This window comes from Prosopis cineraria, unplaced genomic scaffold (assembly GCF_029017545.1).
Source record: "Prosopis cineraria cultivar Desert tree isolate PC_DT_omini unplaced genomic scaffold, ASM2901754v1 PC14, whole genome shotgun sequence".
Classification (NCBI taxonomy): domain Eukaryota; kingdom Viridiplantae; phylum Streptophyta; class Magnoliopsida; order Fabales; family Fabaceae; genus Prosopis; species Prosopis cineraria.
In genome coordinates, this window is record NW_026555345.1 from 8,235,303 (window position 1) to 8,260,889 (window position 25,587).

General features: G+C 29.3%; 1 protein-coding gene, 1 long non-coding RNA gene and 1 pseudogene across 2 annotated transcripts; 1 reads left to right on the forward strand and 2 right to left on the reverse strand.

The window, feature by feature from the left end:
• The first annotated feature begins 3,017 nt into the window (after positions 1-3,017).
• Positions 3,018-9,808, forward strand: LOC129292982 (uncharacterized; annotated as a pseudogene).
• Positions 9,809-12,160: 2,352 nt separating this feature from the next.
• LOC129292983 (uncharacterized) lies at positions 12,161-14,737 on the reverse strand. Its single transcript, XR_008589072.1, has 3 exons — positions 14,544-14,737; positions 13,931-14,063; positions 12,161-13,094 (listed from the first exon to the last, which is right to left on the reverse strand). It is a non-coding gene; the product is annotated as an uncharacterized LOC129292983 (long non-coding RNA).
• A 5,597-nt stretch (positions 14,738-20,334) lies between these two features.
• Positions 20,335-24,009, reverse strand: LOC129292980 (CASP-like protein 4D1). Its single transcript, XM_054930742.1, has 3 exons — positions 23,798-24,009; positions 21,332-21,467; positions 20,335-20,618 (listed from the first exon to the last, which is right to left on the reverse strand). The coding sequence occupies exons 1-3, from the start codon at positions 23,980-23,982 to the stop codon at positions 20,412-20,414; spliced, it is 528 nt and encodes a 175-aa protein (XP_054786717.1). The 5' UTR covers positions 23,983-24,009; the 3' UTR covers positions 20,335-20,411.
• Positions 24,010-25,587: the final 1,578 nt, after the last annotated feature.

A 25,587-nucleotide genomic window follows, 5' to 3' on the forward strand; every position in this document is an offset into this window, starting at 1 on the left:
TCACTCATTCTTATGACTTCCATTTAATTTAAAACACTCCCTTCTACGCATGCACGTGTAGTCACAAGGAAGAATAAATTTTTGAAATTTCAACCTTCAACCCACATTTACCACGTATTGTCACTAAGTTCAAATGGATTGATATCTTAAATTTTAGTCTTCTCCTCTCTACATAACAGCATAAGCAATGGCAGAAAATATAAGGTTGCCTTGACTACACATACTAAGTAATAACAGCAGTGCACACACACTAACTTTCTGTATTTTCATGTACACACACAGCACTCATATTCTGATCTCTTACTCTCATGCACATAGCAGATTAACAATAGGAGAGTTTAAAACTTCTCACCTCAACTTGACTAGCTGAATGGTGGCGAATAAAAAGAGAGGAGGAAAGGAGGCTCTTGAACACAGAAAAGTGGAGAGGGAGAATTGAATATGGTTAGCAACCAATAAGAGAAATTGAATCAGCAACAACTAGCCAAACTCACAACAGTACCTCTAGTAGTAACTTGAACATTGCAGCATAGCCAAAGTAGAAGATGGAGGAAAAAAATAGAGATAGGGAACACAAAAGACAACCGGAGCAAATTAGGGCAGCACAAGTCTCTAGCTCTCTCCGATGATAATCACTAGTGATAGTAAAAGGGAAAGAAGATCTAAATGCTCACACATGCACTTGGACAAAGAAGGGAGAAGAAGCTCAATAATCTAAAATAAATAAAGAAAAAAAGAGTGCAAAGATCATGAGTTGATTGACCAATGACAAATGGAGTAGAAGCAAGCATACCGACGACAGTAACGGCTGAAACTGAAAAGAAGCAGTAACAATTCAAAGGAGGAAGAAGGAGAAGGTTTAACACGCTCTTTTTTAGCACTAAGAATAGAGGAGGAAGCAGGTTACAGTTCAAAGCCTGCATGCATACCAGACGATATCACGGCAGGGAAGAAGGAGGCCACATACTCATACTCAACCAACTGGCAATGATGGATGGAACCTCTGTAGTCACCAACGATAGTGACTGCTGTAGACAAAGGAAGTGAAATTTTTGGACCTAAGATCCCTCTTACTCTCTCTACCGACTCTCTCTCTCTCTCTTTCTTTTTGCTCCAAAATCCTCACCGAAGAATGAAGGAAGAGTTTATAAATATCTGATTGTAATAAGGGTAGTTTGGTGATTTCACAAGGTAAATCAGCAAGGGAAAAAATGAATTCCGTATAGGCTTGCTTAGGTTCGAACTTGGGACCAAGTGGAAGTAATCCAGCCTAGCTACTACTACATCGGCTGCCTCTATTGGTATAATTCTCTCAAGATTTAATATAAACACACGTAAAATAAATTATCATATATATATATATATATTAATTTATTTTATCAGGGTTATCACAATAACCTTATTTATGAAATATTAAATAGAGAGAGAAAATATAATAAGGAGGGAAGGGTAATGTTAGGATAACGAATCACCTTTAAAAATATTTTATAAATTGAGATGGAGAGAGTACCAATTATCACAAGGTACCAACTATAATGTTTTTCTCCATGCCATTGTTTTATTGCTTGAATATTTTTTTATATGGACTTTTTTAGAAAATGTTAAAGAAGATGAAAGGTAGAAGGAAACCAATTAAAATTGTATAAAAAAGAAGGAAACCAAATTATGTTTGGTGTTTAATGAAGTGGAAGAGTTTTAACTTTCTCTAATTTGGTATGAAGATAAAGGAAAGGAATGTATAAAATACTTGAATGATTATTATACTCCTGAATATTAACCTGTTAATTAAAAATTACAAAAAAATTATGCAATTCAAATAAGCCTTCATTTGTTATAGATTATCAGGAGCAACCATAAATCCATAAAAAAAAAACATGTTGCATAATATATAATACCTTTTAATATATAAAAACTTAACAAAAAAATTAGATAGTTAGGGTTTACTCATATTCTTGGATTTATGTTTTTGATAAATTCCAGATGGCAAGATATAATTATTGGTGGGTAGAACAAATTTGGAAAATAACTCAAGGTAGATGTGCAGGAACGTATATACTGATGATCTCTTCTTTTCTTTTTATAAAGTGTACCTGAGATATTTTCCATGTAGAGTGAAAAAAATTATTATATTATTTTATTTATTAAAAAATATTTCAATTTTTCAAATTATACCCTTATTAAATAAAATGATATAAATATTATTATAAAAAATGTAGCCAATGAAAATATGTAATTTCCCACTAATTTATATTTTTGTCATTTTTAAGCAAGAATACATTTTACTAGTAATTTCCAACTAAATTATATTTTTGTCGTTTTTCCCCACTAATTCTTCCAAGTAAATTTTTTCCCTTCAAATTCTTGAAAACTTAATATTTTTCCACTAAAAGTGAATGAAATTAATTTCTAGCCGCGTGTTTGAGAACTAGTTCATACCCCAAGTTGTGATGCAACTTTTTTCCCACACTTCCCTTTATATGCACTACTTCACCATATTTATATCTGTAACCTCTTACTGCTTTCATATGATGTTCATAAGTTTGAAAAAAAAAATTGAAATTAAATCTCTGGTTTTTTCTTTCAAGCCATGTGCTAGAAGAAACAATCCATGCACGAGGCCATGGTTTTAGCAAGTTGTATACCAACACTTCACCTTATTATTTTCATATCAATGATTTTATGTCCCTTGTTGGTTTTATAAATTAATGACGTTCACAAGATTGAAGAACGCAAGTTTCAAATCTCTTGATTAAATAGTACTATACTCTAAATTTTATGAAGCTAGGCCATATACCATGCATCTGTACCAAGTATGAATTAATTATTTTTTGATGACTCAAGCAAACGTACCAACTATAAATAATTTAAGTATATATAACTATGCGCATTTTGCACTATATTTTCATAAAGAAATAGAAGTCTTAGCCATGAAAGTCAGTCAAGTTTAGTTTCCTTTGAACACGTTTTTACGCAACAATCAACAACCCCTTTGTTTCCATCTATAAATTGCAATTAGTTCCAAGTATACTTTCCATCTCATTGTTATAGGTTATATATAAACCTTAAACCTCTTTCTTCTCATGGTATTTATTTGAGTCCCTTAGAACATGGGTGAGAGATCATCAGAAAACCTAGCAATCGGAATCGATCTTGGAACATCATATTCATGTGCGGGAATATAGCAACACAATCAAATGGAGATCATCGTCAATGAAGAAGGAAACAGAACGACGCCGTCTTATGTTGCCTTCACTGATGCTCGAAGGATGATTGGCGATGCTGCTAAGAACCATGCTGCGCTTAACACTTCTAGCACTCTTTTCGGTAATTCTTCATCCCTTTTGTTTTCCCTTATAGTTTGTGGCTGTGAATTAATTAAGTTAATACACCTCCTAAGTTAAAATAAAATAAAAGGAATAATTCTTGATAATGGTTCTTCCCATAATCTTAAAATAAGCTTTTCTCTTGAAAAAATTAATCATTTGATCCCTATAATTTTGATTTGGTATAACAACTTAGTTCCTAAATTTTAATTTAATGCAACTCAATCTCTATTGTTTTGACTCAATTAAAACTCAATTTCAGAATTTTAACTTGATGCAATTTAATCCCCATAGTTTTAACTCAGATAAAACACAATTCCTAAATTTTAATTTAGTACAATTCAATCCCTATAATTTTAATGCTTTAAAAATATAATCCCTAAATTTTAAGAAATAACTTTAGTCCTTATAATTTTATTTTATAAAATATAGGACTAACATTTAAATAGTTAAAAGAAACTAAGGTGTACTAAATTGAAGAAATTTAAGAACTGAATATCAACTAAGTCAAAATTATAGAAATTGAGTTGCATTAAGCCAAAATTAAGGGATTGAATTTTAATTAAGTCAAAACTACATAGTCCAAGTGATTAACTTGTCCTTTCTCTTTATGAAAGAAAATAGTATTTTTTTTTGGACAAAGGTACTTCAATAGCCAACCAAAAGCGGACAAAAGGTCCAAAAACAAGAAGTAAAGACAAAAGACAGGAAATGAAAGGAAACAGTACTAAATAGAGGCAAAGAATCATCAACCAACTCCAGTCTTAGTTCTTGTATTCAAAGTGTCAGCTCCATGGTTTGCAGCTTCCACGGCATTAGAGGTTAGAAGAGACAATAAAGAAGGTGATAATTAATGAACCTACCCTAATGGGCCCACCTTCTTAAGAGCACTAGCTGCAAGGAAATCAGCCACACAATTACCCCCTCGAGGAGTAAAACAAAGAGAGAATCCAACCTATGATGTGGAGGTAGCGATGATGTCCTGGACTATACCATGAAAATTCCACTCAAACAAGTATGGAATTTTTTTTCAACACTGTTGAAAAGCAACAAGCAATCTATCTCAAAAAGCACTTTATCATGTCCCGTATTAATAGCAAGCATAAGAGCTCGTTTGAGAGCCAAAGCTTCTATCATAAAAGTTGAAATAGACTTAATCTTATTGCAGAAACCTCATGTAAAATGTCCAGTACTATCACAACACACAACTCCAATAGCAGCTTCTTTGACCTTATTCTTAAACGTGCCATCACAGTTAATTTTGTAAAAATTAATAGGAGAACTATGTCAGACGATAGGTGATTCGATTTGGGTAGATTTAGAAATAGCATTAGCAGGGTCAAAGCAAGTTGACCAAGCTTTAACATGTAGCAAATATGCTTTTTCAATAATAGCAACAAGAATTGGGTTCACATGAGTAAACACTATCACATTTCTTTGTTTCCAAATCAACCATAAGATCCAACAGATTAAGGCAATATCATAATCAAAAAAATTGCCATTGGGGTTAGGAAGAGACATCCACTAGTTTTCAAAGCTAAAATTACACCTCAAGTTAGAAGCCTTGCACCTATGATACTAAAAATTACAACTTACTTTTCTGGCTTTTAACTTTAGATGCAAGGCTTTGGCTTAGGTGTAAGGCTTTTGGCTTGGCGTGCACGTGTTGAAGAGGCAAATTTTTCTTTTTTCAATTTCATTTGCCACTACCATTGCTAGTTAAAATAGCTTAATGATAGAGCATAGCTTTGCCAAGGCTAAGGTTGAGGGTTCAAGTCCTTCCTTCCTCTCTTGGCTTTGTCGTTTAGTGGTAACAAGTAGAGTAGGCAGTGAGTCTGGCCAACTCAAATTTATGTATTATTGTTCTTTGTCTAAGTTCTATTTCTTTCTTGCTTTCAATGTGTCCCTTGTAACATCGAAAAAAACTAAGCATGGTTAATTAAGCTTAATTAGTGTAATTAGTGAGTTGATGATGTGTGTGGCTAGAGGGGTTTAATAGGTGTATTTAATTGTAATTTTAGTCCTAAACACTAGTCTGAAGGAGAGTCAGGTCGTTCGGGAAAAGAAAAAGGAGGAAAAAGTAAATAAAGTCCTTTATGCCATATGCCGTGACGTGGGGAATGCCGGTTATGGAGCACAGAGGCAAATAAGCATGAATTGGGCCTTTTTGTGCCATGAGCCATGGAGGAAGGCACCATGCTTCATGGCACACAGCTAAAATTTGACTTAAATAATTCACATCTGTGTGTAAAAATAGAAGAAAAGAAGATGAGAAAACATAATGCACACCCATTGCCTGGTAGGGCATGATATTAGAGGTCATTGAGGATATTTTAAAGCTTTTAAACACCAAAGATAAGTAGTAGAAGCCTTTCTCTTACCTTTTGTACCATATTTATGAAGAGTAAACTTAGGGTTTGGGTTAGGAGATTGATTTTCAATCCATATGAGTTATGAATCCAAAACCATTGGTTGAAATGGATATAATAGAAGTTGTTTAGTGTATTTAAACCCAATATTAATGATTTTATGAGTAATTAGTAGTTGGGAGCCATTAATATACAAAATTTAACATTTAATTATGAGGTGGTTGGGAGTGTTGGTGGACCATTGATGGTGATTGAATGACTCATTAATAAAAACGAGAGTCAAAGAAACCTAGTGAACCCATTGGATATAATTGGCAGTGATTATATCATTTTAATAGAATAGAGAATATGGAGTTTAATGTTGATAAATTCCCAAGAATTAGATAATGATGATATCCTTATAGAATGTTTATAGAGTAACTCTTTTGGCACCATTCAAGCTTGGAGAAGCTTTGGAAGTTATTATTGTTAGAGGTAAATCTTTGACCTCTCAAAAGTTTGAAGTAAATGAAAGAAACCTATTTTGTATAGTTGTATGTTAATTAAATAGTTTTTAAGCTTTATGTTTTAAACTCATTGATAAGTTAATATTGCTTGATGTAAATTGGCAATATGATGAGTTTGTGAAAGAATTTTGGAAAGTGAACCTCATGTATGATGTTTATTGAGATTTATGATTATGATGGATGGTAAAACATTATGAAAGTGAGAGTAACATGCTATTTTGATGCATGAATTGTGATGACTATGTGAGTGAGAATATGTGCATAGACTGTGTTGAAATAATATTAGTGTCAATATTTGCATAATTGTGTTAAATGGCATAAAGTATATAGTGGTGCATTCCATGATCATTGGCGGGAGTTCGCTTAGGGAGATGAGTAGTTGATAAATCTATATGATATTGGTAGCAGCCGTTGGAATCGAGAGATTATCTTAGTACCGACCGTTAGAATCGGGAGGTAGACCTTGTCTCATGGTTGATTTAGGATTATCCTACTTGTTCTATAAAGGACTTAAACTAACTAGTCTCCGTCGATTTATGAAGAGGCTATAGTAGGGGTATGACACTCTATGGTTGTTAGCATTAGAAAAAAATCTTATTACACAAGTGAGTGAGTTAACCCTAGCCCGATAGCTCCTCATAAGTAGAAGGCTGGATTAGTTTGTGGAGGACATAGCCATCGAATACAACCAGTTATATGTCGGAGGTAGTAGGAGGGCATAAGATTGGAATTTGATCATGCATTTAAATCCAACCACATGGCTGTTATTATTATGGTCCTGCATGTGTTAGAGGCACATGGTTGGTATTATTACGACCCCATGATATGTATTGTTATTGAATATGATTACATGTGCATTAGGCCCGATCATATGATTGTTAGTATTGTAAACCGTGGCCATGTTTATCATATGTGATCTATTTGTGTGTTTATTGCCTATTTGCATCTGTTTTAACTAATATGCAATTGTATAGATTAGGTAAGACTGGGTTACTGAGTGGTTGTACTCATCCCTTAATTCTTAATATTTTCAAGGCCTAACTTATTGAATCAAAATTAAGGAAAGCATTCTAAAGCATAGGATTTCGATGTAAATCCTATTTGTTTGCCTCTTTATTTATGTGTATTTATGTTGTTGAATTGCCAACTATGACTCATCGACCAATTTTTATGCTACTTGCATTATGAATGTATACAACTTGTGTATTTTTGCCCTTAGGTTTGTAAGTTTTAAGTTGTAAATCTTATATAGGGATAAAATACTTATGCAAGTAGTGTTATGTGTATTTTGAATTGATTTGAAATGAAAAGAAATGATTGTGCAAAGATTTCCTCCCCCTTATATTTTATGAACATTAGGGTTGAGTGGTGCAATTACATTATGTGTGTATAGTTGTGGTTGTGGTGTGTTGTATAGTCCAATAGGGTCTATTGAGTGTGGTCAAGTGGACAGTGTATGTTTTTGGCACTTGTGTGTGAGTTTGGACACCATTATTGTGAGTTTTTATGAAAAAGTAGTGAAAATGGGTTTCGGTATCTAATTCTTTGTAGAAAAAGAATTTAATGTGAAACCTGTGCCATTAGCTAGAGCTAGGAGAAAGTTCCGTGTAGACACTGAAATTATCTCAATCAGATATTCGATGGAGATTTGGGACATATTGGAAGTTCGCTTCCAATGTTGTCATATGACAGTAACTGTTTGCTAACATATTTCGTGCAATGTGCCATGGTACATGGCACCTCATGCCATGGCACATGGCACAAAGGCTAATAAGCCGTGGTGCATTGACACTCACTCATGGCATATGTGCCATTTTTTTTGCATAAGTTGCATATTTGAGTTTGAATTTATTGTCCTGGGTCCCATTTGATCTTTAAACTTCTGCATTACTTTGAAAACTTTGATTTTGAACATAATGAAAATGTATAGAGATCTAAAGGCAAAAGATTTGGGTTCCCATTGCAAATGGTTTAAAAAATTGATTCTCCCAATTGTTTAAGTGTTTGTTCCACTTGTGAATTTTGAAAAACTTAGTGATCATATTGGGTTAGACCTTTGATTATCTCAATTTTGGAGTTAATGGTGATTATATAGTAAGGAAGTTACATCCCTTAGTTAATGCAGTTGCTGGCTTTTATCTTCTTGCCTTGAGTTGACTGAGATTGAGAGTCAGGTGGTTTAAATAAAGGAGTATTTCGATTATTTGTTCGTATTGTTTAATGTATAAAATATTTAGTTTGGTCCTTGAATTTAACTTGGTCATTGGGTATAATTTTTCTTTCAATTAGGTCCTTTTCACCAATTTCCCTAGATATTTTTAAGTAAAATATTAATTAATGATTGAGTCTAATATAGTTGATCATCTGCTTGTGGTTGGAGTTGCAGTCTAATGTGGCAATGGCCCAAGCAAAGCTGTCGAAGTTAAAATTTTGCATGTGACTATAAATTTTTTAATTAGAAACAAATATTCATTTTTTTTGTTATAAAAAATAATAGAAAAAATTACATATAGATCCTGTAGATCAGACTCATTTACAAATAAATCCTCCAAAATTTAGAAACCAAAACCAGGTTCCTTAGGACTTAAGTGTAATTTGAAATTACGGTGTAAAGACAATACCACCCTTACTTGTAATGCATGATCAATTATTGCATATGTGAAGTTACTATTGTAAAATATTGAAGTACTGTTATACTTTATTAGTAATGCATGATTAGTTTAATTATTACATATATAAAATTATAGTTGTAAAATATTGAAGTAATAGTTGTAAATTACTGATGATGTAAGTTGTAAACAATTAGTGTTAAATTTTATTAGTAACACATGATTATTTTAACTATTAGATATGTGAAATTATAGTTGCAAAATATTGAAGTGATAGTTGTAAATTATTGATGAGATAGTTGTATATGATTAATATTAAATTTGTAATGTATAATTAATTTAACTATTACACATGTGAAGTTACAGTTATAAAAAATTGAAATGATAATTGTAAATTATTGAAGAAGTAATTGTAAATTACTTAATATATTTTTAATTAATAAGGGCATTATTATCTTTACATCTTAATTTTAAATTATACTTAGATTAAGGGACTTGGTCGGAGTTTTAGAATTTCATGAAATTTTAATTGTAAATAAATCTACTCCATACAACCTATACGTAATTTTTCCAAAATAATATTAATGTTTTATTTCGTAGACTTACAGTTACTTGTTTCAGGGAGGTGGAGTAATATATGGAATAAGGTGCAGGAAACAGATAAGCCACGTTAACAATGGGGTTACATCAAGTAAAAAAAGTTAGTCTTTGATAACATAATAAATTAATGTTCAAATCTTCACTAAGCGAGATGCATACATTTAGTATTTCTTTTTTATTTTTTGATATAGTAATTTTGAAAGCAGTTACCCGCAAACTAATTTGGGGTTAAAAAATTGAGAGCTTTGAAGATTCTCCATTGGCATGCCGATAACCCTTATTTGTGACTGATTATAAGTTTGATTCTGCCCACCAACACTTACAAATAAAAAAAAGCAGAGAAAATAATTCCACGAATCTAATACATGAATATAATGATCATCTATAAGAAGCAAATTAAAATTTTTTGGACAATGCATAGAAAATTTAAAAAAAAAACAGATGTCAAGGATGTGAACATAAATTCAACAAATTAAAGAGAAGGCTAGAAGAAGAAATTTGTCACACCCCTAAAACAGAGGGTGACCGGCATAGGATGTGAATTGTATCATACATCCTTTAAGCCTCAAATTAAGTGAAATTTTACTTTTCAAAAACATAATTAGATTTGTATTGAAATTATGATATTTTTAATAATGATTATTTTAATAAAAGTTTTAATATATTTATAAAAATTTTGATAGAACCTTCTTTGTAAATAAGATCTTTTGAAATCTCTACAATAGAAATTATTATAGTATGCATTTAATAGATTGAAACTATGTTTCCTCGACATAAACAGTCAACATAATAGAATAAAAATCAGGATCTTAGTTATAGTTAATGTGGAGCTCCTAAAACATAATTTTTTTAAAATAAAACATCTAATTGAATATTTACATTAAAAGAGAAGGGATTTATAAAAATAAATATTTATCTAGCACAGTTGTAAGCCCTTAAAGGTCAGCAAGAGGTCCAGCATCAATTAATGAATCTGAGACCAAAATAATTTTTAATGAATAGCATCCCTAAAAGTAGAGTTTAACAAAGCAAAATGATAATTTACTATTATATGAAATAATTGAAAGGAAATGAATTCAGAATAATAACTCACAAGATCTAGAATTATCAATTATAATAATAAAACATGAATGAGTTAAAATTTCTTGAATCTGATATGCTAAAGGAGGATAATTTATTCATAATTGAGTAAAAGTAGCAAACTTACTAACTACAAATATTGAAAATTCAAATATACTAGCTGAGAACAATCAATATAATATAATCATGAATTTGAAGGTTAAGAAGTTCCATATAACTTCAAAATACTAAACCACCAAATTGATAATGACAAAATAGTTCAACTCTTTGTGCTTGTAAATCAAAATAAATAAATAAATAAATAAATAAGAGTACCCTTTATTAAATAAAACCAATAAAGTGTTTATTTACAAATCAATTAAAATCTAATATAATAACATTTGATCTTTAAGGACTTTTGTAGAAAAAGTAACAAACGTGGACACACAGTTCACGAGATAAAATAACTAAATGTGGCTTGTGCCATGAAAACAAACATGGACATATTAGTCCATGACGGTAAATAACCAAACGCAGTCGAAATCACGAAACAAACGTGGGCATACAGTCCACGAGGGTAAGGCTAACCAAACGCAGCTCAAAGCCACGAAACAAACGCGAGGGCAAGGCTCACGAATAACAAATGTGAGAACGGAGCTCACGAAAACCAAGCTAGCTAGTCATTAACCAAGGCGCACCAACGATTAACAGAACTACCATTAGCAATAGTGTTCTGCTTAAAGTCCTCGTGAAATCAATTTTATTAAAAAATATATTTCGTAAAGAAAATACATGCATATACCAAATTTAATTAACTTTCACCATCATTCTAAAATTTTTAGAACCAAAATGATTTAATTAACAAAGTATATAATAATCATCGTAGTTGTTAAAATGATTTATATGAAAATATAATATTTTCAAAAACAAACTACTTTTATTGAAAAATATGGGGCGCTATTCACTTACCTGTTAAATTCCAAATTCAATAATTTCCTTCCTCAATTCTTATTAAGGAACTCATCTTCCACATACCCTATATGAATAAATGAAACCTCAATTTGCTTCCTATATTTATATAAACTTTATTCCACTGCCGATACAATCTCAACCAACTAAAGTACTCAAAATTCCAAAAATCAAAAATCAAATATTAATGGTTTATCAAATATCATTACTTACCACCAATTTACCTCATTATTTTAGTCATAACTACTATTTATATAAGATATAATTTTCTCATATCTTGTATTGAACACCTTGTATGCAAAATTTCCAACCACCCACTATTAAATTTATCATGCTTATTTTATCCATTTCTCAAACATCTTAAATCTATTCTCAAGATCAAATGATAAACACCACTGTACGTATGAATTTATAAATTACACAACATAAATCTTCTAAAAATTTAACTAACCACAGTATAACTCAAGAATCAAACTCCTTGCAATGCTCAAGTTAAAACTCACGTAAATAAAATTTGAATCAGTCATGCCTCTCATCCCACTAAATAGAATTTTAGAAAAGTCCAAATCTAGCAAAACTCTTCAAACAAGCATCTTACCGAACACCTTATAAGCACCAATCTCAATCTCATACCTAAGCCCTTCCCTTCCAACTTCATCACACTAAATCCTCAAAATCAATCAATCTAAACAAAAATACTTTAACATAAAATTCAGACCCACATATACCATCATGAACTTTTAAGATATTTTTCTAACTCAACTTTGAATTTAAAATTTTTTTCCCTACACAGCACGGATGAAGGCATAACCAAAAGAAAAATTTGAAATTTCATCTCCATCACTTCACCTACTCACACGCACAGAATTTATCCAAGGAAAAGAGACGAGATCAAAGCTCCTCACCTCATATAAACTCAAACGCACCAACAGGAAGAGAAAGAAAAAAAATCATGCCTGTGCAGAGGAGGGAAAGGAGATTGTCGTTGAGTATAGAGAAGAGATGAATAGATTAGTGACTGATAAAACAAGCAAAAGAAAGCAAACCATCTTACACTCATCCATACAGTCACCAATAGTGTAGAAGAATGAGTTTTGGTGAGCTGGAACAGAGGAGAAGAAAGGAAACAAAAACCATGAGTTGTTGGATCAGTGCAGAACGGAATAGCGACAATCACGTCGGTGAAGTTTGTAATCAGAAGGACGAAGGAGAAGGTGCAGCAAAAGGATTGAACAATGGCAGAATCAAAGCCACTTCTCTCTCTCTCTCTCTCTCTCTCACTCTCGGTCTCTTTCTGGAAAAATCAAAGAAGTAGAGGAGAATATATCAGATTTAACAGAGGGGTAGTTTGGTAATTTCACAGAGCAAAAAGCAAAAATAATTCTCCTTGTGGCTTCCAGCAAATTTGAATGTGGGACCTATTGAGGGAATACTTGCACAGCCACCACTACACCAGCTTCCCTTCTTGACATATTTGTCCCAATAATTAATATATTTACAATAAATACACATTATTACATATTTAATTTTTCTTATTAAATTTTTTTTGTGTTATTACAAAATTTGCCTTTATAAGTAAAGAAACTGTCGAATATAGTGAACATCTTCCATTGCAACAAATCGAGCTATAATGCCTGTTACTGTCAGGAATAATATGATCTGTCCATTAAATAATACAAACAGATATAAATAATCATAAATTTCAACTAGTTTATCAGTCAACTTAAAATATATAATTCAATTAAAAATCTGAACTGACATATATACTTTTTTCGTTAAAAATATAAGGTATTTTTAACATTTTAAGATATAATTAATAATGTTTTTTTTAAAAGAACCCTTAGTCGAAAGGTTCATTTACTAAGATTTTCTGATTGATATATCATATTAAATAATGATAAATATAAAAATAATCTTTGATTTTAAAGATAATTAACTAATTTATTGATAGATGTAATTTAATTAAAAATTTCTTCTAGTATTAAATGGAGAGTATCTATCAATTCAAGGCATAGGTTGGATTTTGAAAACGGTGGGTTTCATTTGTTAAATGGAACATATCATCACTATATTAATTGAGTTGTTAAAAAGGTTTGCATTCCAACTTTTAAATTTACAAAAACAATTAAAAAGTTTTCCTATTAAGCTTTCTTTTTTTTTTCAATTTTATAAGAATATGTAGAAAATTTTTTTTGCTAAACAAATCCTTCTATTGCAAATTAAGGCGTCACAATATTTTGCCATGAATTTTAGAATTTCTATTTCTTTGTCACAATATTTTTCAAGTGTTTTGGTGAGTTTTGTGTGTGAGTTTGTATTGAGGTTTTTTTTTTTTTGCTTTGGCTATTAGTGTTTGTAATATTTTTTGGTGATTAATAAAATTGGCTCTATTTTGGCCAAAAAAAATTGGATGAAGTTTTGTCTATCACAAATTTCCCCCCTTTTTTCTTAGGTATAGTAATTAAAAGTAAATTAAACAATGGCATGAGATTTACCCTCTCAACATAATCAAGATAACAACCAAAATTGCCACTTCCAAAACGCTTTCTTGTGTCTACATTGAAGATTAATAGTGCTGTTCGAAAGCCGGTATACGCGGATGCAATCAATAATGTAAAAAAACTGAATCTACAATAATAAAAAATAAAAATATAATCATATATAATGCTTGGTCATGGCAATGATTAAATTACATATTCTTGGAATCTATTTTTAAAAGAAACACAATCCTATTAAAAAAATATAAATAAAATCTGTATAATTTCAGAAAAAATGAATTTATATATGAATTTTAAAATTATATGATAAATTTGAATAATTTAAAAAAATATCCAATACATCTGGAAATTTTGCCTCTTTTTTTATAAAATTATTTATGTATGCAATTTCCATAAATTCGTAAAAGAAAATTTCCGTACAGTTTAGAGTACTCCTTTAAATGGAGTAATTTTGAAGTATTATCAAAGAAAAATATCAATCGAGAACTAAAATCAAAAGCCAATCGATCAAATCCATAAGCTAAATTTGTTCCTTAATCGATCTAAGAATCTAGCTCTGACGGGTAAAAAAAGAAGTAATGATTGAACAGGTAAACAATTTTATACGTACTGATAGGAGAGAAGATCTTTGAATTTGATTTTCAGACCATAGCTTCTAACACTTCACTTTCCCTATCACCGGAAATTAAAAAGGTAGCAATCAGAAAAAGCACAATGTTCATAGCCCTCAAGACCAGACGACGAGTTCTTGGAAGAGTTGAAGATGATGATGAGTTTTCCATAGCAGGCTTTATTTGAAGAATACAACAGTTTGATCCTGCGTGAAGAAACTTGGTGTAATTCGTGAGCCATTTATAACCTAACATGTGATGAGGATTATTATTTATTAATATATTAATTGAGATTCCCTAGTAGTAGTATAGTACTATTAAAATGCTACATTGGAGTAATAGTTTACTTTGAAAATAGTTCTGTGACAATTGGCTGGATCAAGCTGGCATTAGGTTGACCCAAAATTTGTGGTCGTGGCAGAATTAAAATTTGAAAGCTCCCTCGTTCATGTGGAAGCTGACCAGTAAAAAGGAAAAAAAAAATGCATAGGTAGTTTAAATCTAATACTCTCTCTATTTCTATACATAAAAGAAAAAAAATTGTATCACACAATTTAAGAAAGTTGGTTAACTATAATAATTATATCTGAAAATAAAAAAATTAGATTAAAATGTTTTATATTAATCAACACAAGCATGCATTAATAATTATTTGTCATTAATGTAAATTATGAGGAGTGATTTAAAAAATGTATAATAAATGCTTATTAAAATAGGTGATTTTGCTTATATATAAAAATAAGTAAAAAGTGATATTTTATTCTTCAAATAAAAATGGAGGCACTATAGATGTATTCCTTTTAGTCCCTTATTATAAGGCATTTTCAGTCATTTCACTAAAATTAATGAATGACAGTTAACTCATTAAATACTTTTAAAATAAAAAAATTCCAGCTTTGCCACTATTTAAAAAAGGTAGAGAGATATACAGTATATGATGAGCAATAAAATTAAATTTACAACAAGGGCAAGGTTGAAAAATGGTAATAAATTAACCCTTCATATGTTTTATATTAATGACCAATGAATTTTTTTAGAAAGTGTTCTATAATAGGAATCAGATAAAAACATTATAGTAAAAAAAAATGTTACAATCTTTATTTTAAATTTTAGCTTTGAAAAGTAAAGTGTAAATAAAAGAGTTTGTAGCTATAGGAATTTTTTTTTATATAAAAAAATCATGCTAGTCAAAATTATAAATTAATACTACTTCCTGTTAAGGGAAAAAACTCCTTCAAAAGGTCTTAAGAAATTGTCAAAAGTACCAATGGATATTGGATCTAGTGGAATGAAATAATCTCTCACAAAACAATGTGAACTAAGGATTCAATCCTTGTTTAGAGAAATGTCAACATTTAAATCTCGACCATATCTTGAACATGAATGTTATATTCTATAGGAGGATATATGTGCATGATAAAATTTAATTAAAGTTAATCAATGTGTTTATTTCAAATTTTTGAAAATACCCCTATCTAAATGCAATACCTTTCGTTTAACTAATTTTTTATATATATATAGAAATTAAAGAACTACTAGAATTCACAAAATTTAAATTTTCAATCACTTTCTCTGTTAAAAATGTAAAATATTTTTTGAAGGGTTAGATCTTAAAAAATATAAAGTACATTTAACATTTTAAGATATAATTAATGTATTTTTTTCAAAAGAGCTCTTAATAAATAAATAAATTTATATTTATTTTTAAGCAAAACACCCTATTAAATAAGGGTATATGTAAAAATATTACGTTAGTTAAAAGAGAATTAAAAAATTTATTAAGGTAATATTTATTTTAAAAATACATTACATTTTCTGACGGATGAAATATATTAAACACATAAAGTAATAATATAAAATATTTGTTTGTTTGAACCATAGTTGCGATAATTTATTTTTTAATTATATTTAAATATTTTAAATTTGTTTGAATATATAAAATAATGAATTTTAAGAATTTTTATGATTTCAATAAAATATATTAAAAGTAGTAACTTATAAATACAACAATGAGGACTGTATGTGTGGTTTTTTTTTTTGGGACTCACAATCACATCAATGCCTTTGAATTTAGTTTGGCTATACCATAACTGCAATAATGTATTTGTTAATTGTATTTAAAATGTAAAAATATTTTAAATTTGTTTGAACCTAGGGAATAATCATCACGAAGAAAAGAAAAGAAAAGAAAAGAACACACAAAATCGTGATATTTATTGGAAAGATAGATAGATGAAAAAGAAAGAAAAATTGAACAATCATTTTTGATTATGTTTATAGGAAGGCAAATAAATGTGTAGACTGGTTGGCTCATCAAGTTACTATAAAAAATTTCAATGTTCAAATCTTTAATACTCCTCTCTTGGGATGTAGGGATTTTTTGTATGTTGATATAACATAACATGTCTGCATGGTATTTTTGTGGCCTTTTTATTCAAAAAAAAAGAGGAAAAAAGCATTGTTCATGTACTTATTATTATTATTATTTTGCCAACTGTTCGTATACTTATTAATTTGAACTTTGAACCCATATACATGTAGTTTTAAGACCCTATTGTAAATCATAGATAATTATTTGTTGACGAAACGAAGGGGATTAAAAAAAAAAAACCGAAGCGCTGTTCAAACGAAAAGTCTGATTAACTCGTGCGTTTAGTCAATTCTATTAATTAATTGTACATGTCTTATCCTAAGAAGAATAGATAGTATATTGATTATAATTTTTGAAACAATCTAATTAATTAGTTCGGTATACTTTAGGTATACCTTTAGTCCCATGAGATTATAAATTGCTACCAAATCCCAAGTCTCTTGATTACAAAAATATGTTCATGTTATTTTATTTTATTTCAAAATGAAACGTTAGTTGCATTTGGCAACTCAGTTCTCAGCTGCCACATATTTAGATAAATTATCCAAGGAATCGTCTAACTGTCTAAGTGTTCAACAATATCCTCCCTTTAAAATGGAGGGTAATCCTCCCTCCATTTTAAAATGTTAGTTTTCTAAACTCTCAGAAATATAAGTAATGCTTTAAAGTATTAATCATATTGTCGAATTTACTTTTAATTTAATGCATTAAAATATTTTCACACACACACATATAAAATAAGGATACAATAGGAAAAATGTTAATAAGTATTGTTTTTGTAAGATTCTGGAGACAGAAAACAAACCTGCGATGACGAACAGCTTCTCTTGAACCACACGCAAGGACTGGTTTAAGATTACGAAGCTTAGTTGGAGTTCTCACAGTGTATATTTTTTGAGATAGGAGGGAGGGAGGGAGAGAGGGAGTCGCATAGAAAACGTCACTGGTTGTCTGGTAGCACACCCAAAGTCGGTTGCCATCATGAAATATGGGTAATTACATACTTTCTCTTGTCTTATTTACAAATCACTTTTACTTTATTTCATTAAAATTAATAAAAATCTTAAACCTTACTCTCTCCTTAAAAAATATAAGGTATTTTTAATCAAATCTCACCTCCCAATAAAATAGTAACCTACTTTCAAACTAACGCTATCTTTCTATATTTACCCCTATTAAACACTCTATAGTAAATATAAAGTTACTATTAATAGAGGTCCTTTTGAAAAAAAGACAATAATTATACCTCAAAAGATTAAAAATACCTTATATTTTTGGACATCTAACTCCTTAAAAAATGTCTTATATTTTTGAACGGAGGGAGTATCAATTTTATCTTAAGATTTTATAATTTTTCACCTTTACCCTTAATAAATATTCTTAAATATCATTATTAGTATTTTTATTTAAAGCATTTAATAAGAACAAAAATATAAAGAGAGGCATTGAAAAATGACAAGTGCCCTGTAAATAAAATTATTTTTTCTCTTTCTATATTATAAATAGGATCAGAGGAGTAATTTTGAAACCAAAATTATAACTGCTCCACTACTTCCCTGCACCCCATAACCCTAAATTATTTAATTGAAATGATTTAACTCATTTCAGGTAATTGCTATTTGGGTTTGGGCTTTTCATCATATGGTCCAATTTATCAAGGGTGGACTATATTCTAATAGTTTTGAAATTTCAAAAATATGTATAAATGAAGCAAAAATTTCTTCTAATAAAAAGACTAGTATGAATCACAGACAGGGAGACAGAGAGCAGTAACATTTCTCATTTCATTACACCACCAAAGATGATAGGCAATGCGTCTGTTTGCCTTTCTGTTTTCTTGCTATTGAATATATTTTTATTTTAATGATAGAAAAACTAGGAAAAGAAATTATTTTGCAGGGCTTAACGACCCATATATGACAAAACATCCGTGCAAGTTGAAAAGATGCAAAAAATAAATGATGATGATGATGGAGCCATAAAGTCTTAAGTTTAGACTTCTTTTGTATCACTTGTAAATGAGTAGAGAGAGCTTTGAATCTAATCTTAAAAACTTCGTTTTCAGTCTTTAGAAATGAAGTTAACACATATCAAAGTTTGCAGAAGTTGGAAACATTTTAAAATGATTTTTCTTCACTGACCCCATTTTAACGTATCAATATTGCATTGGTTTTGACGCGTCAAACTGTCAATATTATGCTTTTTGACACATCATGTGAAATTTTGATGATAACTCAATGTCTCAATGATCAATATAATTAACTTGTTAAGATCAGAGCTTAATTGTCAAGTAGTTAAGTTGTCTCTATGAAAATTCCAACGCATTTAAGTTATCAATATCTGTGTGAAAAACTTGCTTTCACTCTCTATCACAAACCTAACATGTTAAATTTCTAACGTGTTAATCTTGGCGTTATTAGTGTTTCGCCTCTGAGAAAATATTATTAATTTCATTTCTTACACATTACTTTTGTTTCGAAGAATCTAAGTTTTGTTTCTGTGAAAATTTTAACTCGTCAACCTCTAGCATTAACACATTAATGATTCAAGTATTTTAACACAACAATATTCATTTTAACGTTTCAATTCTTCATCTAAAAACTTTTCACGTCTGTAAAAATTCTAACACATTAATTTGACTTTTATCCCATGGTTTCCAGTGCCGTGTTAGAGATAAAAGAAACCCCATATGAAGAAATTAGAAGATAGATCAAGAATATATAAAGCTTGAAATTTGTTTAATCAAATAGCTCAAACTATTTTGATGAAGTAAATATCCTTTGTATAAGGATGTTGTCTTTGGTATATATAAAATTTCGTTCAAGTAGTCAGATTATCTCTCTTTGGTTGAAGCAATCTTTTTGGTGCCGCCGCTTTATCCCGAACAGGATTGTTCAACCATTGTGGATATTTTTATGAATCTTGGACAATAATTAAGCAAAAGTATTGCTTTAAGTGGATCCCAAGAACCTTTAACGAAGTTATAGAGAGATCAGACTCCACTACATCCAAGCTGTGATCGATGCGAAAGAGATGAGCTCTTCTGACTAGACCTTTAGGCCCCCATCTCCACTTTCCTCTCCTTTTGATCATCTTTGTGACGTGTCTAGGAATCTGACTTGGGATGCTTTATAGTTTTTTTTTTCCATTTAATTTTTTTTTCTATTTTGTTTCTTTTCTTTATCTCTTGCTTATGTTAATTTGTTGCCGGGTTTGTGATGTGTTAATGTTTCCTTCAAAGTTTTAATGAAAAATATATGTGGGAAAAAAAAGCAGAAGATTGCATTATAGATTAAGAATATATGTATAGCCACAGAAAGAGTACATATATTAACGAACAAAGTAAACAAATCCACGTTATGTTACAGTTAGACTGATTAATTACAAATAAGGGAACGGCAAATTAAAAGAAAAAAGAATTAATTAGAATATAAGATCAATATATATATAACACAACAATTAAGCACCGATAATTAAAGATATTGTAGAAGAGAATCTAAGGTTTTTTGGGCAAAGCATAGGAAGTAAAGACAGAAGCTGTGGCTGTGAACAGAAATCCAATAAAGAGAAGACTGGCTGAAGCATTTGCCTTCTCAAAGAAGCTATCAAAAGGAAGGCCTATTAAGTCACTAAAAGCACTATGCACATCCATGGTTGCACCAAATCCTGCTGCGGCCCCTGTTGCTAGTAGGTATGATGTCATCTGTCCGCACAATAATAAGATTTAAGGTGCTCGATATATGATCAATCAGATTCAACCCAACCAACTAGTTCGACTGGTATATTATATAAATTAGTGAATCATTGAACTAGATATTTATTTGATATGAAAGATTTTCATAACAAATCCAATCAAAGACCCATTAAAAATTATAATTATTGAATGAATTAAGAAATAATAAAAATTAATCAGGAATTAGTAAATTTGGGTTTTTATTTTTTAATAATAATTATATGTATAATTAAAATAAAAAATTTATAAAATTGTATTACAATTAGTTTGAATTTGAACATACTACCACCTCCCACTTAGATTCATGTGAGATCATTTTTACTAATAGTGACCTTTGTGGGGTATCTTGGAAATGGTTTTGTTTAATAGTTTTATTTAACGTAATGCTTATTCTAGGACTCAAACCCGAGAGCACAAAATAAACTGATTTAGCCTTTTTAACTAGTTGAACTAAGCAGCTCTTAATCCATGATGATACCATTATTATTATGGTATAGGTTACACTACTTACATGTATGTAATTTGTCACTTTGAAATTGCTTTTTAAATCACATAGAAGATTAGTAAAACAAATATTAATTTTTTAATATTTAATATTCAATTCAATATATAATATAAAATCTATAGAAAATTATAAACAATATGGATTATGATTTTTCTAACTAATCGCATGAGATGTATACCTTGTCACCATAAAAGTCAAGTAGATAGCCAAAATCACCACTTATAAGACGCTTTCCTGAGACCACATTGAAGGTTGAGAGTGCCATTTGAAAAAGGTTATATGCAAACCCAATGACAATTGTGGCGATCATGTATCTATATACAATTAAAAAATCAACATATTATTAATGCTTGTTAATTACATTATATTACAATGAGTAACGTATAAGGTAAAATTAACAAAATATACGTAGAATCAATATATGTCACTTATTTTTCAAGTAAGTAAACTAGTATTAATTCATTACGATAGCTTATGATCAAATATCTTAATCTAGACATGCTTGCCTCAAGTTACAACAACTTTTTGAATAAAATATCAATCCTTAAACATGATCTCATTAAGAAGGGAGGAGAGATTATATTATATCATAAAGTCAATTTGTGTAGTAGATATAATGTAATAGAATATAATCAAATTTTCATTTTAATCATAAATAACACTACTAGAAAAAGCATTATTTTTTAGGGTCACAAATATCAAAATATGCGTCATTGACCATTAATACCATCAATAAGTGTTGCAAAATATTATTGAAAATACTATTAATTGACAATAAGTGGCTGTGGATAAAAATTCCATTATTTTTGACTTTAAGTTATGGCCATCAATATTCTTAAGTTGAAAATACTGTATTTTGTTGTAGTATAATCACATTAAAGTCTGGCAACATTGCTATTTTTTCCTTAGTCTAGCTAGAAAAATTTAACATTTGTAAATGATATTTTTCTTGGCTAATAACATATATTAACTCGCATCTACAATCTAAAGTTTTTCTTAAATTTTGCCAGCTCGCACCATGTGGTGGGCTAGCCCGTAATCTTAAACCTATTGAAAATTAATACACACATCTGTTGAATTAAATCAAATTATACTGGTTTTTCTTCTATTTCTAAAAGACAGACAACCTTATCTAAAAATAGAGAACATATAATATATATAAACACACACACACACACACATATCACAAAAGATTACACTGCGTAAATGTCCAATGATCAGTCAATGGTCGAAATATAATTTTAGAAAAGTCTGCATTCTTATTGTTTTTGTTTTTTTGCCAAAGAAAAGTCTGCATTCTTTTATTTTCATTAAAACCCTTAGTATGTTTTAAAATAAAAAATTTTATATAATAATTATTTCAACAAACTTCATAAAAATAATTCCAAACATTAATTTACTCTTTAAAAGTAAGAAAAATTACAATCAGTTCCCACATAAAGAAATTAATTATTTTTTCAACCTATTTACAAGTCAAACTTCAATATTGACATGCCAAACTTCATTATTTACATGTAAATGAAATTTATAGAAAATTAATTTTTATATATGAGACTCATGTAATTTTCCCTCAAGTGACTTAATTAATCAAGAGACTGAATTAAAAAGAAAAGAAAATAAATTATCAAATATATAAACAAAGAACCATTCTCAGCTCTAAGAGCCTGTTTGTTTTTTGCTTTTAAAATCTGTTTTTTATTTTTAAAAAAAATTTAAAATTTATTTCGATAATTGTTTTTCATTTAGTTGTTTTCAAAATTGTTTTCATTTTTTGTTTTTAAAAATAAAAATAGAAATAACTTTAAGTTGTTTTCATTCATTTTTCTTGTTTTTAAAATACACTACCTTTTATTATTTAAAATTATAGTTACATTGACCAATTTTTATTATTAATTATCACTATTAATTGCTTGCAACCATCACTATCAATCCATTTTTTAATTCTAAAACTGTTTTTTAATTGATATAACCAAACAATTTTCATTTTATTTTGTTTTAAAAATAATTTTAAAAATTGTATCACAAAAAATTTTTTAAAAACAGAAACCAAATAGGCCCTAAGAATATTGCTAAGAATAAATTGCCGTAACAAAAACTAATTACGTACCGATAAAGGAAGGTAAAAATACAAGAGTATTTCTAAGAAAAGAAATTACCAAATTAAATTAAGGAACTATACTCTAGAGCATAAGTTTAGAGTATACTTCCAAAAACTAGCTTGTTACTCCCTCCATTCTATATATAAGAAAAAAAAACTATATTTCATAATTTAAGAAAATAGATTAACTGTAATAATTATATTTGAAAATAAAAAAATTAGACTAAAGTACCTTATGTTAATTAATATATAAAAGCATTAATTAAATTTTTCTCATTAATATAAATAATGGGTTTATGATGGATAATTTAAAAATTTTGTAATAAATACTTATTGAGATATATGATTTTGCTTATTACAAAAAAATTAAAAGTGACAATATTTCTAATAAATAAAAACAGAGGGAGTAAATGAGAAACTTATTACACTTGTAAGTATCACTTCATTTGCGAGGCTTATTGTCAATATGGGAAACTCATATCACTATGCTTCTAAAAATATCTCTGAGAATAAACTGCTGTGGAAAAAAACTAGCTAATTACGTACCGATAAGTGCGAAGATCATTGAACTTGATTTTGTAATGATCGCCATTAACCTGTTCAGTTCCTTTATTGATGGAAATGAGAATGAGAGCTATGAGAAGGAACACAAAGGTGAGAACCCTCAAAACCAGAAGAGCAGTTCTTGAAATTGTTGAAGACGATGGTGGCACTGATGATGAGCCTTCCATTATTATTGCAAAGCCTTCTTTGATTTGATTCTGTGCGAACAGGCTTGGTGTTCGTGTACCATTATTTATATATAAGCCAACTTGTGTGCTAGCTAATATGGCCATCGTTTACTTTTGTTTACATCTAAAACAATAATAAGTCAATGGGACAAGTGGATCAGTATTATATTATATGATTGCCTATGAGTAAAATAATTAATACTTTGGAAATAGTTCTGTCACAACGTGCTCGATCGATCGTCCAGTTGGTTCGTTGACCCAAAATTTGTGGTATATCAAATCAAACTTCTAATTACAATTAAAGCTGTCATTCATCGACTCTGAAATAAGTTTTGTGAGTCTGACGTATATACAAAAGTCTCGATTTTGGAAGTTTCAACCAAGATTTTCTAAAATTATAATAATAAAAATTTCAATACCAATTATTTAGATTATATAGAAGAGACTCAATTTGTTCTTAAAAAAAAAATTTCATATAGCACTAGATATGGGTTTAATGTTATCAAAATAATTATAATGATACATTTAATTAAGATATATAAAAGTAATAAAGTTTAGCCTATAATTTTAAACCATGTATATAGCAGTATATTTTCTAAATATTATGGCTAGACGCGTAGTACGTCTTGCACATTTCTCAAAATGGCCGAAACTTTTGAATAGAGATTAATGAATGACCTTTTGAGTTTCGTAGGGTTTACTATATTTAAAAATATTACCATTATAATAAATAAATAAATAAATAAATAAATAACTTTCAGTGTTGACTTTCAACGACGATGTAAATGACCAACCTGCGGCGGCAAAAAAATCACCATTAAAAGTTTGACTTTTTGTAGTGATATTCATAGTCATTATTGAAAGGGTGATTTTCTACAGCGACAATATATAATCGCCGCTGATTATCAAACTTTCAACAGTAATAAGTGTATATCATCGTTAAAGGTCTAAGTTTCAACAACGACATAGATATCACCGTTAAAAGTTGACAATCAACGGTGAGTCGTCACTGATTGCTTTAAAATATATTATAATTTTTTAAAAATAAATGTTATAATAAATATGTTATAAGTTTCAGTGGCAATATATAAGTCGTCGCTAAAAGTTGATAATTAGTTACGATTTTTTAGTGTCATCACGAAACGCGAGGCTTTTAGTGAAGTCGCCAATAAAAGTCTCACGTTTGATTTTATATTTTCAACATTATTTTTTATTTTTATTTAATCTAATATTTAACTTTTTAAGACATTAATTTTATTGTATTATTGTAATTTTATAATGAATATATAAAATAACATAATGATTTTTCATTTAATATATTTTATGGTTAAATTGTAACTTTAAAATAATACATAGGGATGTAATTTTCTCTCCTTATGCTTGGCTAAGCATAAAATTATAAAATTAAAAAAATCAAACATTAAATTTTTGAATGAATTTATTATCACTTCACACAGGGTATACATTAATTAATTTAGTTAGATTTTGTGTTATTTGTTTAATCTAATATAGGGATGTAATTTTCTCTCCTTATGCTTGGCTGAGCGAGAGAAACAAGAGGAAGAAAAAATTGTTACTTTTATAATATGGATAGTAATAATCTTG

What these genes read in the sequence shown, in the direction of transcription:
- LOC129292980 (XM_054930742.1), bottom strand. Translation starts at nt 23,982, where the DNA reads ATGGAAGGCTCATCATCAGTGCCACCATCGTCTTCAACAATTTCAAGA. An exon ending in AATGATCTTCGCACTTATCG is followed by an intron (nt 21,468 to 23,797) that starts GTACGTAATTAG and finishes AATTGTATATAG; the next exon opens with ATACATGATCGCCACAATTG. An exon ending in TTGACTTTTATGGTGACAAG is followed by an intron (nt 20,619 to 21,331) that starts GTATACATCTCA and finishes TTGTGCGGACAG; the next exon opens with ATGACATCATACCTACTAGC.